The sequence below is a fragment of the Tenrec ecaudatus genome, chromosome 10, assembly GCF_050624435.1.
Source record: "Tenrec ecaudatus isolate mTenEca1 chromosome 10, mTenEca1.hap1, whole genome shotgun sequence".
Classification (NCBI taxonomy): domain Eukaryota; kingdom Metazoa; phylum Chordata; class Mammalia; order Afrosoricida; family Tenrecidae; genus Tenrec; species Tenrec ecaudatus.
Window position 1 is genome coordinate 85555921 of NC_134539.1, and position 14988 is coordinate 85570908.

At 58.7% G+C, this 14988-nt stretch overlaps 1 protein-coding gene across 1 annotated transcript in view; it reads right to left on the reverse strand.

Annotated features, from left to right (window-relative positions):
* The window catches only part of MYH10 (myosin heavy chain 10), a 127451-nt gene that overhangs the window by 14790 nt on the left and 97673 nt on the right, over positions 1 to 14988 (reverse strand). Inside the window, exons 16-28 of the mRNA XM_075560917.1 lie at positions 12352 to 12545; positions 12143 to 12264; positions 11223 to 11292; positions 10931 to 11091; positions 10160 to 10268; positions 9949 to 10080; positions 8047 to 8253; positions 6530 to 6667; positions 6130 to 6253; positions 5238 to 5409; positions 3816 to 4028; positions 1977 to 2121; positions 797 to 1003 (exon numbers count right to left, since the gene is read on the reverse strand). Of these exons, the coding sequence (XP_075417032.1) occupies positions 797 to 1003; positions 1977 to 2121; positions 3816 to 4028; positions 5238 to 5409; positions 6130 to 6253; positions 6530 to 6667; positions 8047 to 8253; positions 9949 to 10080; positions 10160 to 10268; positions 10931 to 11091; positions 11223 to 11292; positions 12143 to 12264; positions 12352 to 12545 (1994 nt within the window). The remainder of the gene's footprint in view (positions 1 to 796; positions 1004 to 1976; positions 2122 to 3815; positions 4029 to 5237; positions 5410 to 6129; positions 6254 to 6529; positions 6668 to 8046; positions 8254 to 9948; positions 10081 to 10159; positions 10269 to 10930; positions 11092 to 11222; positions 11293 to 12142; positions 12265 to 12351; positions 12546 to 14988) is intronic.

Consider the following 14988-nt stretch of genomic DNA (forward strand, 5'->3'; position numbering starts at 1 on the left):
GCCAAGGACCCGAGGAGGGTCTAGGGGTGCTGAATGAGGGGGTTGTAACAAGCAGTCACACTGCCCTTTGTCTAGAGAAGGCTGCACTGGGGTTTGTACGTCAACCGGCAAAGGATGGAGCCGGCTTTGTCTCAGACCACCACAGGACTGGGAACGTCATTTGAAATTGTGCTTTTCCAACTGTGCACAGGCACCCAAAGGACCAGAAGCACGATTCACGTAGTCCGTCAGCCGCAAGCGCGGACGCATCCCGCCTTCTTTATAAAGCACACACGATGGAAGGGTGTTAAAGGACTGGAACGCACAGATAAAACCAACAGCAAACCAGCCGTGGCCGGCTCCATGTGTGCACTTAGAACCAGACGCCACAGGGTCTTCTGGGCGGTGGCCCTAGGCCAGCAGCTCCCCAGGTGTGGGCCCACACCGCCTGCCTTGCTTCCTACCACGAGGAAGTCCTGACGCATCTGTGCCACCCACCACCCTGTTTTATTCATTTCTAAGCCCATGACGCCAGTTCCCAGGACTTAGTCACAGGCTAGCAGGGCATCTTTTGTAGCTGTCCCAAACCAACCACTCACCACCACCCAGTCATAGGACAGGGCAGAACTTCCCTGGGAGTACACAGCCTCATCTTTCTCCCACGGAGTGCCCGGTGGTTTCTAACTGCTAACCTTGCAGTTACCAGTCCACGATGTAACCCACCATGCACTGGGGCTCCTCCTTATAGCTGTACGACAGGCAAACGATGGACAGACTTCTAGGGGACTTGCCTAGAGCACAGACTCTCGGGGCTCACCTGCAACTTATTTGCTTTCTCGGCCAGTTCCACCCGTAGTCTGTCTCCTTCTGAGACCTTGGCGTGGAGCTCCTGGACCTGGGCATCGAGCTTCTTCCTCTTGTGTTCCGACTCGGCCTTGACCTGCTGCAGGACCTTCACCTCACACGCCAGCTCCTTGTTATCCGTCTCTAGGCCCTGCTTGTTCTTCTCCAGGTTCGCTTTGAACTGCGAGAAGGAGGGGTGACAGCCTTTGAACCCGGTAGCGGTGTGCGGGCCACGCAGGCCGCCAGCGACAAACCCCAGCGGATGGAATGAAGGCACACGCCTGCCTTTCTCAGTCAGAGTGGAGATTCTAGGCCAGGCGCATGCCCCTGCAGCCCCAGCATCTCCAGTGTGGACACGAGGGCCCTGTCAGTGCGTCCTGCCTCACAGGGAATGAAAAGGTCATGGATTTCCCACTTTGCCACAGAAGAGTGGGCAAGGAAACCAATGGCAGGAATGGGTACAGGGACCTGGCAGGGGGTGAGGGGTCAGGAGGGAGGAGCATAAGCACCCCTTAAAGGGGACGCAGGATGAGACTGTGTGACCACCTGCAGCCGATGAAAGACAGACTTAACAATCATCCAGGTGTGTGAGCGCAGTCAGGAAGAATGGTTAATGCGGGAGAAATACGGGTAGTTGGTTTCAGAGGGTAGTTGGTTCCACCTAGTTCGTAAAAAAACCCAAAACAAACCAAAAAAGGGCTTCCCTACCTCCACGGTCAGTGTGTCTTCAAAAAACAGACATGGCCTTTTGAGTAACTGGCTCTTCCACCATCCCAGTGGTACCCTCCCCCCCGGCCACCAAACCCACTGCCACTGAGTTGATTCCAACCAGTGACCAAACACAAGGCTCCTGACGCTGCTGTAAACGGCATGACAGCAGGCAGTCTCAGCTGGTGGGCAGAACCTCTGAGTGTGCGGTTGGCAGCCCACCTCCCAAATCACAGCTCCCCGGGGCTCCTTCTGCGCTGTGCTGAGCCAGTGACAGCCAAGCCAACACCACGGTTTGGTTCTGACTCACAGCATGACCCATTTCAGGCTTCTGAAGCTGCGAATCTTTATGGAAGAAGGTAGCCGTATCTTTCCCCCAAGGACCAGCTGGCGGCTTGAACCGCCAACTTTGCAGTTGGTGGCCCCCTCCCTGGCTCTGCCTTTACCCTCTTGGCCTGCTCCAGCTGCTCCGAGAGCTCCTCCAGGGCGGTGCCGTGCCTCTGCCTCATATCCTGGACTTGCGCCTCGTGGTTCCTCGTCTCCTCCTCCAGAGCCTTCTTCAGCTCTGCCACTTCCTGCTCACGTTTTGTACTAGGGAGGAGGAGCAAAAGCAAACGAAATTAAAAGAAAAGAATGAAGTTCAGAATTAATTAGCTGATGAAATGAAACATGTGTTTGTTAGGCAACGTCTTAGTTTAAATGCCACATGGGCTCCTTGGGTAAAGACCTGATGTGCTCCGATCTGAGCGGGTGCCTGGTCTTACATCCTCATGGCCCGGCCCTCTGAATCCCCACTACACTCAGCCTTCACTCACCCTGCACCCTCGGGACTCAGAGGTCAGGGACACCCCTCCACCGCAGACACCACTGTGCGCTTCACAGCCTGGCTTCTGGATGCCGCATGGAACTGGGAGATCACCCTGCCACAGTCTGGAATAGTGGTGGCCCCTAGTTCCCCACGTACACAGAATTACTAATCGTAGCTGGGACCTGATGTGCTGCTGTCTGTCCTGGCATGGCCACAAAAGCCCAATCAGAAACTCACTGCCATCGAGTCGAATCCGACCAGTGACTCAGTCGGACAGGGCCGGCCTGTCCCTGTGGGTTTCGGAGACTGCAGCTCTTTCTGGAAGAGGCCTCATCTCTCCCTTGGGGAGCAGCTGAGGGTTTAGAACTGCCGACCTCGTGGTGAGCAGCCCAATGTCTAACCCCAGCGCTCCCTGTAAAACGTCAGTGAGTGGAAGGACCCACAAATACCGACTTTCTGAAGAGTGAGAGATTACCGCTTCCTCTTGGTGGTTCCGGTTTCCTACTCTCTGACCACAACTGCCTCATCAATGGTTCTTCCTGCTCTCCTTGCGCTCCAGCCCTTAGCACCCTCCCCACAGTGCTGGGGTGCACTGCCAACACACACACACACACACACACACACACACACACACACACACACACACACACAAAACGGCTGGCGGGCCATCCCAGCTACCTGCTGAGGCGCTGAGCACCTGAGGTTCTCGGGCAGGCTGTTTGGAGCACTGAGGGGAGAGGGAGTAGCAGGTGGCCAGGGAGAGGCTGAGGAAGCAGGGACGGGACAGGGCATCTCCCACCACCACGTCTCCACAACCGTGACAGCTATGTGGGCTAACAGCCACGTGCCAGGAGCAGCCATCGGAGGCCCCTTCACCTGCTCTGTGCTCCTGTGTCCGAGGTTGCTCTGGGGGACACGTCTGGCTGCACCTGCCCAGCTATGCCGGGGCACCTTGTTCTTCTGCTTGCCTACGCTGTTCTGAACCAGTGGGGCTGCCCCGGCAGCTCTCCCACCTACCACTCCAGGAGCAGAGGTCTGTCTGTGAGCCAGGTTCCAGCACTGTGGGTACCTGACTGCCTTCCCCCGGAGGCCCGTCGCCGACTGGCTTCACCTGCTTTCACTAAACTGTGCATCCCAGGCTGCTGTCTACCAGAACCCAACTCTTTACCGTGTTGGGGCCCTGGTGGTGTGGTGGTTACCTCGGGCCGCAGTCCACAGACCTGAAGTTTGAAACCACGAAGACTGGCTTCCACCCCCGTGAGCAGTCAGCAACGGCCAGGGGCAGCTCTGCTCCGCCCCGCAGGGTTCCCAGGAGCAGGGAGTTTGACTCCGCCTGGGATCATCTGTGGGCGCTGTGCTTCCCACCAGTCCTGTCTCGTCACCAGCGTTTCCAGGAGGGGGAAGACCCCCCGGAACAGTGGAGGGCAGAGCGCAGTCAGGCCCACGCGTAGGAAGGAGCGAGCGAGCGAGCACCCACCGGAGCTCCTGCTGGGCCGCGGTCGTGTCCAGGGTGTCCTCCAGCTCCGTCTTCAGCGCCTCCAGCTCCTCGCTCAAGTCCCTCTTCTGCTTCTCCGCCTTGTTGCGCGACACCTTCTCGGACTCGAGGTCCTCCTGGAGCTCGGCGATCTGTGCCTGGAGCTCCCGCACCACCTTCAGCGCGTTGTTCTTGTGCAGGCTCTCGTCGTCCCCCCTGTGAAGACGGCGGCCGGCGTGAGGATCCCTCACAGGAGAGGCGAGGCGAGGCGCCACCAGCCTCTGTGAGGCTGGAGGGCATGCTCCGGACTCTTTGGGGGCGGGCAGGCGGGCCGTGAGGCCACAAAGCCAGCCACAGCAGAGCCAGGCCCAGAACCCAAAGCCTCTGAGGCCAGCCCTCTGTCCGGAGAGCTCCGACTCCCTGGGAGCCATCAGGCCAAGCCCCGGCCAGTAATGAGGATGAGCAATCTCGGGGTGAGATGGTGGCACGAGGCAGCGACCTGGCTCAACTGAAATGCCCTCTTGGACGAGGGGAAGGAGGACACCTCCGCCTCCCTCTTCTCACTCCCGTGTGTGGGTTAGGGAGCTGGTGGCTCTCTCTGACCAGGGCAGGGGAAGGGAGGGACACACAGGAACGGTCTCGTGCGGGAGCGCAGCTCTTGTTCTGGTGAACCACAAAAGCGGGACATGTGTCTGGCCAGGAGACAAGGGACAGCAGGCGCTGTATGCTGAGAGTCTATTGGGTTTGAGAAATCACAAACTAGACGCCAAGTCTATGGTCACGGACCCACATCATTTTTCTGTATAAAGAATTGAGGTTTTGATGCAAACCTATTTACGCTGCGTGCACTGCGTACTAAAGACAGAAGCTTCACAGAGGAACGTGAAACGAAGCTACCACTGCAGGGAGTATCTCATTTCTGCTCATTTACTTCCCCGGGGCGCCCGAGGAGTCCCTGCCGGGCACAGACTATCAATGCGCTCGGCTACTAACCACAGGGTTGGCGACTCAGAGCAAAGGCCGGGGGAATCTACTTCTGCCAAACCATCACCGGAAATCCCATGGCCTGCACCCAGACATGCACGGTCACCGTGAGCCCAAGGTGACGCGCGGCCACTGGGAAATGTCCTCGCCACGTTCGGATGAGCCTGCCACCCGACTGTGGTTGGGAATTAAGTGACGTGCTAGGTGAGCTTTACGCCAGTAAAATGACTTAAAAACAAAATCAGCCTGCAACGCACAGAAACCAAAGCAGTTGATGTGACACGACCTGCTAAGGGTTTCGGGGCCTGGCTCTCAGCCTCCATCCTAAGGTTAAACTGGTCACGAGTTTTCCTCTCTCGCATGCCTGGGCTTTTCCGTTCCTCGGCCGCGCCAGGGCGGCGCTACGTTCCTGGACAGACGTGCTCCTGAAAGCAGACCCACCTGGCCAAGGCCCCCTGGAGCTCCTCCTCCTTCTTGGTCAGCTGGGCCTTGAGCTCGTCGATCTGGGCCTGCAGCTCGGCGATCTGGTCCTGCAGGTCGGTGGTCTCCCCGTCCAGCTTCCGTTTGGCCTTCTCCAGCTCCTGCCGCGTCTTCTCCTCCTTCTTGAGACGTTCTTTACAGCAAGAGAGAAAAGGCTTCAGCACGGAAGGACACACCACGTGGGTGAACTGGAGACTTTACACCAGCAGAATGGGGAACTGTGCGGCCATCAGGAGCCTGTCCCCCCTGTAATGGAGCGGACGTGGCTGAGAGCTGCAGCTGATGGACAGAAGGGTCTTTTGTGGACATCGAGACCATATGACCCCCAGTGATCTGGGACCTCCTCGGCCCAACCCAACGCTGCACCCAAGTGTTTACAGGGGCGCCACAGGGCCCAGACACCCTGTTCTCCCATCAGCGAGAATCTGTTGTCAACCCAGGAGATGGCGATTCCCCAGCGATGAGGCAAAGGGGTTCGAGCGTGGGGGAGAAAACCCTGGATCCAGGGGAGGCGGGGAGACACAACCAAAGTGGCCAAACCCCTTCAGTCCCAAACCTGAACTCTGATCCCAGGAAGCCGAGAACCACGTGCTCTTCCCTCCTCGCTGGGAAAAGCACTGGGCTGACGGCAAGGTCAGGAGCTCAAACCCACTAGCCGCTCCAAGGAGAACAATGAGGCTACATGATCTTGTAAACATGGGCAGTCTCGGGAACCTGGGGGAGTTCCACCTTGTCCTATGGGATCGTGAGGAGCTGGGATCGACTCGAGAGCAGTGGGTTCTGCCAAAGCCATGGCCTCTGTGGCTTGCCCAATCGTGTCCACAAACGGGAGATACCAAACACACCCACCCACCTTCTAAATCTGAGATCATCACTTCCTGCTTATTGCGTATCTTGGCCAAGTTCTTGGCCTTCTCCTCCTCTTCGGCCAGCTGCGAGGAGCACTCCGCAATGCGGTCTTCCGTGAGCTTCTTCTCCTGACAGAAAACACGCCGCGTCGGGAGAGCGTGCAGAACAAGTCCACTCTCTGACAGCCCCCGTGTTCCTGGAGGCCTCCCCGCAGACCCCAGGTCTGGCGTGGCCCACTCAGGGCCGGGCGAGTTAGCTGCGCCCCCCCCCCCCAGGGACCCAGCCATGCGCGAGTGGTAGCCGTGCAGGATGCGGCCCCGCCTCCAGAAAGCAGCAGTGACGCAGGCACCAAGAGTCCCCGCGCTAGTGAGCCCTCTGCAGGGAGTGGGGGCTGGGGCTCTCACTTTGATGAACTTGGAGTTCTGGTCCTCCAGCAGCAGGATCTCCTCCTCCATCTTCTTGATCTTGGCCTCCGCCGTGACCTTTTCCAGCTGCAGCTTCTGCCTGGCGCCCTCCTCCTCGTCCAGCTGCTCCTCCAGGTCCTGGTGCAGGACACCACACGGTCAGCGCCCCCTCCCGCCACAGGAACCCCACCACCCAGGATCCGTGGGGGGGGGCTGATCACAGCAGCAGGAGCACGCTAAAGAGTGCCAGGTGCAGCACCGGGGCCACCCTCAGTGGTCACTACAGCTTAGTGCACGAAGGGCCAACCCTTCTGGAAGCCAGCACGGCAGGAGCAGCAAGGGTTGGAAAGCGAGCGCGTCCTTTAGACCAGCACGTTGGGGATGTGACCACAGGCGTGAGCCGATAAAGACGACGCCGGGTGACGTGTTGTGGCTCCGGGAAACTCTGAGCTTGCTATGAAAAGGCCTTGATAATTAGCGTGTTGGCGCCTTTGTGAAGTAGAGCAACATAGAGCTACCAAAACCCCTGCTTTGGGAAAATGGCAACGGAGGAAGACACGACAGGACACACAGACACAGACTGAACTGTGCTCGCTTATCAGAGACGAGCATTAAAACCAACCCAACCGAGAGCCAAATAGCAGAGACGACGGGGAATGGGCTGCCTGGGTCTCAGCACAGAGCGTTGCCACACCAGGTGGGGCCCTGGTTGGTGACGGGCTGTCTCTACTCTCCACTGTGCGGAACATCAAACTCGGGCCCACACCACCCACGGACACCCCGACAACGGAGCCACCGCTGGCTGAAACAGTGGGCTCCAGTGAGTTAGGGGTGAAACGGAGGGCAAGGTCAGTCTCCTCCTGTGAAAAATGGCAAGCACGCGGGCGAGGCCTTGGGAAGTCGGAGGGCAATGAGGAGGGGAGAGACCACGGGCATTTCCCCAACACCTGGAAGGGCCCGCGGTCCACAGAGGAGCACTGGGAACCCTCTCCCCATCCGCTCGCCACCGCGAGGCCAATCCCACTTCCTCCACACACCTCCTCCGCCTTTCTCCCAGACTGTACTGGGGAAAGACCAGCCATCATGCGCCAAGGGAACCTTAGTCCTGAGGGATAAGGACCTTTCCAGACAATACACGGACATCACAAGCTGGGTAAGGTTCTCAACCTGCCCCTGACTACCTTCCTAGGGCTCCTGGAGTCCTGGGTCCCCTACCTGTCTGTTTTGTTAGTTTCTGTTTCTAAAAACCAGTTCATTTGCCAAAGGGCTTGCTTTGCATCGTTTGGATTTTGCTAACTTCACCCATGCCTTGCACATCGGTCAGCAGATGATGCTCCCTCCAGAGGACTCCGCAAACCTGGCGGCTCTGGCTCATATGTCTCCCCCTGCCCCCCCTCGCCCCCATAAGCTACCACATCAGAACAGAAGCGAGGCGTCCCCTTCAAGATAACGGACTTGAGCCGGAAGGCCCGCTGCTCTGCGAGTGCCCTGGAGGACACCCCCCCCCCCCCCCGTACCTGGATGTGGGCCTGCATCTTCTTTTTCTCGCTCTGCAGGAGCTGGTTCCTCTCCTCCTCCTCCTCCACCCTGGACTCCAGGTCGTGCAGGATCTCCTCCAGCTCCTGCTTCTTGGCAGCCAGGCGCGCACGCATCTCCTCGGCCTCGGCAAACAGCTCCGTCTCCGCCTGCAGCTGCTCCGCAAGGATGTTCTTCTCCTCCAGAAGCTGAAACGACAGCCCGGCGGTGTCACGCGTGCCGCCGGCAACCGTCTGGATAGTCCTGTTGTCTCGAGCACGCGTGCTCCTTCACGGACTCTCACTTTGCCCGGAATGGCACGTATACACGCAGACTGGCAGTTCAAACTTGTCAGCTGCTCCCCTGGAGGAGGGGCTTTCTGTTCCCGCAAGGCTGTCCATAGCAGGGATGGGCACTACCTGGCCCGTGGGCCGTACAAGCCCTGGAAATCACCACGACCAGCCACCATCCTCCAGGTGCCCCACCAAAGAGCAGCCGCTCCAGACTTAACATCTGGCCGTGAACTCATTACATGGCTGACCAGTACGGCTTGCAAATGATGCTCTGTGACGATCTAAATGGGCCCCTGGCAGAAGGCCCACCACCCGACAGCCTGGGAAACCCACAGGGGCAGGGTGGGGCGGGTCTGCTCTGCCTCCGGGGCTGCAGGGAGTCCCTCATCAGGGGGCAAGCACCCAGGAAAGGGAAAATATGACTCAACCGTCCCAAACCTGTGACCTGTAACACCGTTCCTCATGTGGCGGTGACCCCAAACCCTAAAATTACTTTCGTTGCTATTTCATCACTGTCCTTTTGCTACGGCCATGAATCAGGCGACCCTGTGAAAGGGTCGTTGGACCCCCAGGTTGAGAGCCGCTGCATTAAGCGAGTACTGGTATCAGCGGATGCTTTGGGTCTCGCGGTTCATGTTCTTAGCTTTCAGCATTACAGCCGCCAGGCAAACGTGTCTTGAGCCCTTTGGCTTTGCCTGCGAAGCGTGGCAGCCTGGGCAGGAGAGAGCGGGCCTCCACTTAGTTCACCCTGATACCAGTGTCTCATTTGAAAGGGGGGCGGTGTTAAAGACAAGCAGTTCTTGAATTACAAGCAAGACCCTGTCTTTAGGATGGACTCGTAAATAAGGCAGAACAGGAGCATGAGCCAGATCAGAGCCAGGAGCCGCGAGGCCGGTGGTTCAGACCTACTAGCTGTCCTGTGGGAGAAAGATGGGGCTGGCTGCTCCAGCAGAGAGTGAGTCTCGGTCACGTTAGTCGCTGAGTGGGAACTGCCTTGATCGCAGTGGGAGAGTTTTTCTTTTTTAAGGCGTTTTTCAGTGCACGGAGAGGCAGGCTGCATGTGAAGCAACAGAGGGAGCTGGGAGGAAGGACCTGCAGTGAGCGGAGGTTCTTAAAGCGAGGGTTCAGACAGCTCCTCTTGGCCCGCTGGCTCATGGGATACGCTTGGAGACAAACATGGCCCCCTGCGTGAGGGCCTGAAGCATGCCAGGGGCAGAAGGGAGGAAAGGGAGGGGGCCTGACTGACAGGGGTCCAGATCTCTCTCTCACACACACACACACACACGTGCATTTCACATCATTCTATTGGGGGTTCTATGTGCCCTTACTTCTTTCTACCTGTCTCAGGGTGGAAATGCTCTAGGGACGGGTGAGCGCCTCTCAGGACGCCAGCTAAAGCCGTGGCACCTTGGCGAGGCACGGACGGGCTGTTAACCACAGTCAGTTGTTTGAAGCCACCAGTAGCTCCGCAGGAGTAAGAGGAGCTACGGCTTCAGAGACCAACGGGCGGGTCGCCGTGAGTCGGAATCGACTCGATGGCAGCTGACAGCGACTCCACTGCTGTCAGCTGTCCGGGGTCGGGGTGGGGTGGAGGGTGCCCACTGCACACACCTGCTGATGCTTCCTCTCCATCTCCTCCAGCTCGCCCTCCACCTTGGTCTGCTTCTCCTTCACCTTCAGCAGCTCTTCGTCTTTGGCCTGGAGTTCTTCCTCTTGGCGGGTCACTTGAAGGAGAGGCTTCACCTGGGGCAGAATCAGACCGTGTGTGTCCCCCTGCCGACTCTCCGAGGGGGAGCCCCGGGAGTGGGGGAGCGCCGCGCACCTTGGTGAAGACGCGCCACCACTGCCAGTGCCGCAGCTTCAGGTACGCTGCGCAGTTCCGCTGCAGGACCTTCAGGGCGCTCAGCTGCTGCTGCTTCTTGGCGAAGGCCCTGGGGAATGGGAAGGGGCACTTACTGGGGAAGGCAGGCCTGCCCGCTGCGGGCTAAGAGATGCCCCGCAGTGTGGCTGCTCCAGTCTCAAAGGGCACCATGCTCTCTCCAGGCCTGCGGCTCCTGCCCCTGGCGGGAGCTCCCCTCGCCTCTCTTCCGGAGAACCTCCCAGGAGGAGTTGTGGAAGCAGGACCCCCAACCTCTATTTTCTGCACTGGCTCCTGCTCGCTTCCTCGCTGCTACTCTTGGAGGAGTCATGATGGTGTGGCGGTTACGCACTGACCTACACGGTTGGCAGTTCGATACCACCAGCAGCTCCTCGGGACAAAGACGGGGCTTTCTACTCCGGTGAACAGTTACAGTCCCGGACACACCCCAGGGGCCAGTGATGAGCCAGCACTGACTCGACGGATGGCTGTGAGTTTGCTTTCTGAGTCTGCTTGAGGGGAAGGATACTTCCATAAAGAGTTACAGCCTGGGAAGAAACCCCAGGGTCGCTATGGGCTGGGACGGCCTCCCTGGCAGTGATTTTGTTTGGAGCGGGGAGGGGGCGCCCTGCTTGTTTGGCTACGATATGAGCCCACAAGGACAGGGACACCTCACCCGCCCAGGCTCTCACATCCCAGACACACGCACATGCTGATCAGTGATCACCCACTTACTTCCTGGCGAGGTAGCCTCGACAGACAGCCTGGAAGAAGATGATGATGTCCGTGATTTTTAAGTCCCTCTCTTCCTCGAGGTGTGCTAGGACGCCAGCGCGGAAGAAGATCTTGCTCTGCCCAATCCTGTACAAGTTAGGGTCCAGTTCTAACGCTCGGATCTGCGCGAGAGCGAGATAGAGAAAGAGAGAGAGAGCCCGGGTGGCACTCTGTGCTGCAGGGCAAATTCCCACAAATACCCACAACCCACACACTTCGGGAAACAATTTCCCAAATATCAGCAGCTGCTTACCATTCGCTCACAAGCCTGCTTGCCATCCATAAACCCTTTAGGGATCGCGTTGGGCGTCAGGATCTCGTATCTGTGAGGAAAGCACCCACCATCCATCATCAGAGGGCCTGCACCACGGCCACCTGCTGCGCCCGAGTCCCGCTTTCTCCGAGAGGCAGTGACTCAGTGGAAGGCCGTCTAAGCGCAACTGACCGGAGGTTTCCAGCTCAAGGACGGGGGCAGACACGAATTGAAACCTGGTCGCTTGTAACAGAACATATTTCCCTCCTTTTCTCACCACGGAAAGTGAAAATCTACCAGATGACGTGCCATGCAGCGGGGACGGTGCTAAGTGAGGGCTTGCCCCAGGACCCATCTGGCTGGGGCCCTTCTCCACGGGCCCATCGGGTCGATGGGAGCAAGGCCTCCTCCCTGCCCTGTGCTGGTGGGAGGGGCTTTCCAGACGTTTCTGCTGGCCCAGAGTGACCCTGCTCACTCACTGCATGTCACAGGATCCGCTGCCCTGTCTGGGATCCCATTCCACCAGGAATAAGTCAAGTGGCTCGGGTGGGGAGGAAGCCGTTGGGCTCTAACCGCTAGGTCAGCGGTTCAAGCCCAATTGCTGCTCTGTGGAAGAACGATGAGGCTGTCTGCCCCCCACGTAGAGATTACATGCTCAGAAATCTACGTAGACAGGGTCACCATGCGGAGGCGGGACTGCAGGGGGGGGGGGTTAGGTTTGGTGGCGAGGCAACAGAACAGCACCCAGGAAATAAGGATGCGTCTCCCTCGCCGTCTCTGTTTGGATTCAGAGTGTCCGATGCTGCTGGCTTCTACATGCTGCACCGTGCGTGCGCGCCCCCATTACTCCGTACACGCACGTGGCACCTACCTACCTACAGGCCAGGGACAGAGGGGAAGCCCGGGGCAGAGAGCAGTACCTCTGCCTGAACTCCTGGAAGACGATCCGGTTGGGGAAACCCTGGCGGCAGATGCGGATCCCCTCCAGGACCCCGTTGCAGCGCAGCTGGTCCAGCACCAGGTGGGGGTCCAGTTTCCCGGCCTAGGCACGCAGACAACGGCATGGTGGTCTCGGTCCAGTCCCCGCCCCAGAGCCGCCCCCAAGCCCCCGCCCCTCCCAGCCACCTACCCGCTTCTCGTGGTTGGGAATGATGCAGCGGACAAAGTTGGGGTTCGTGTTGCGCAGGGTGGCCATCAGCTTGGTAAGGGACTCCTTGTAGAGCTGCCCCACCGTCCGGAACATGCCCTTCTTGGTCTTGTACGCCGAGCCGAAGGCTGTCTCCGTCATCCCGGTGACCTGGTCCAGGCCCACGATGCGGTCCACTGGGGCCAACGAGAGCGACGGGAAATAAGGAAACCCACCGGGGCCGCGGGTGACACACACACGGCGAGGGCGCAGCAGCACAAGCTCGGTGGGGCGGGTGATGTATGCGCCATATAGGTAAGGCGGCCGCGGAATCAACCCCGCAACAAGCCATGGAGCCGCAGCGGCGCACTTATATGGCAGGGTGCGGGGATGCTCGGAGAAGGTCCTGCGACCGCCACATTCCAGCAGATGGCGGCCCTGCACTACTGCGGGCGCACTCAGTGACTTGGGAAGGGGCAGGCCGTGTGCCTTAGGCTGGCATCGCTGACACACAAAGGTGGCAGTGTTGCACGTTCTCACGACACGGACTGACTCCTAAAACACACCTCAAGAAGAACTTTCACTTGCACAGTGCATGGGCTCAGGGGCGGGGACAGAGGTAGCTTCTGTTGGGCGGGAGACCTGCCGGCAGAGGGCCGGAAGCCTCAGGGACAGGCAGATGTGAGCGCATCCATCAGTCGGATGCCCAGGATTATGAGTCTCCTCCAGGCTTGCTCCCCAAGCACAAACCACAAACAACACATCACTGGGCAAGGAAACAGCCAGAAGGCGTCTTCGGAAATGGAGAACCGCCTACGTGTAAGGTGAGGTCGGGCCTCTCAGACCTAACCCCTGTAATACAGCGGCCTGCAGCGCCTCACGGGATCCTCAGACCCCAAGCTGGGGCTTCTCAGGATGAGGAAACCAACACAGGCCAGGCCCTGCCCAGGGCTCCGGCCGCCAGCAAAACACCGGGAACACAGGGCGCAGGGGCTCCCAAAGGTCCGTGGAACAATCCCCACCATCTTGTAATCCCACGGGGCCTTGAACTTCCTGAGCGTCCACGTACACGCTCGCGAAGAGCTTGCTGAATGGAAGAAAAGCACTCCTGAGACGTTTCCTGAGTCGTCAGGAAACCAACTGGCCCTCCCTCACTAGCGCCTTCCTCAGCCACCTCCCTGCTGCCCTCTGTCCTCGACCTGAGAGAGCAAGCCTTGGACGTGGCACTGCGTGCTGGGCGCAAGACCTTGGGCAACTCCCGGATACCCAACGCGGCTTTTTAAAGGAGAAACCAGGGCCCAGGGAGGGAGGTTCTTGGAGGCAGGGAGCAGCCTGGCTGGGCCTGCTCCATTTCACAGCCTTGTGCCTGCCCTCTGTGTTAGCTCTCCCGAGTTGGGCCACCACACTCGGGGTTAAAATCTTTCTCTTCCTTCTGCCACCGATCTCCCTCACAGACCACCTTCCTTTACTCTACCCCTGCCGCACAAAGCAATGTACTTCCTTAAAGCCGGAGTCTGCCCACGTCTCTGTGGAACAGCTCACAGGCTGCCCACTCCTCTCTGCCCCTGCTCCGTGCGCCCCCCGGCATGCGACTGCTCTCAGTTCATGAAGCCAACAGAAACCGCCTGGTTCTGTGTGTACCTGAGCCTCATGCATTCCTTTCCCTGGCGACAACCACCAGCACGCTGAAAGCCCTCTCCAATCCTGGTGTCTTGTCGTGCCTGTCTCCACTGGCCTGACTGCTCCAGTTCAGTGTTCCCTGTGGACTTCTCTTTTCCCTGCTCAATTAGGCCAGCAGTTCAAAACCACCAGCCATTCCGTGGGAGAAAGACGAGGCTTTCTGTTCTTGCAGTTACAGCCTCAGAAACCCACAGGGGCAGTTCTACCCTGCCTTAGGGTCACCATGAGTCAGAACTGACTCAGTGGCATTGAGTTTGTTTTAGTTTGGGGATCCACAGTCCCCCCAAATTCTCTCTAGCACATGTTCAGCAAGATGAAAGTACAGGTCCAGAGCACCTGGCCCCCAGCGTCTCTCTCTCATCTTAGGGGATCCTCGGGCTGGAGTCATGCTGGATAGACCTGCCGACTCAGCACCTGCCGTCTGCTCTCCAAGGCAGCTCCACTCAGAAGTCACTGTTTTTTAATCACACCTCTGCACCCAACACAATGTCGGGCACACGAGAGACATCGAGACCTACCTGTTAGTGACTGAAGGGGACGGTGAACACATTCCCAATTACTAGAAGTGAGAAACACAAGAAAAGGAAAGAGTAGAGTGCTATGGGAGAGATGGATGGTTAGGGAACTCTTGGGAGAGGTGGCTTTTAAGGCCCAAAGAGTACGTAAGAAGGGGCCAGTAGAAGGAAGACTGTTCCAGGTGGCCGGCAGAAGCAGGTGTGAAGGCCCAGGGGCAGGAGGACGAGGCCACTGGCAAGGAAGCACTCTGTCTCCTTCCTTGGGCAGAGAAGTCTGAGACGGGTGCTGCCTGCAGCGCCGAAGATGCTACACCGACAGACGGAGGGAGCGGCTCTGAGAGATGGTGGGGTCTGGAACCAGAGGACCTCGAGAGGCTAACGAAGACGGACAAAGAAGGCGGATCCAAGACATCTTTTGGTGAAAGAACCCACTTGCCTTCCTGAT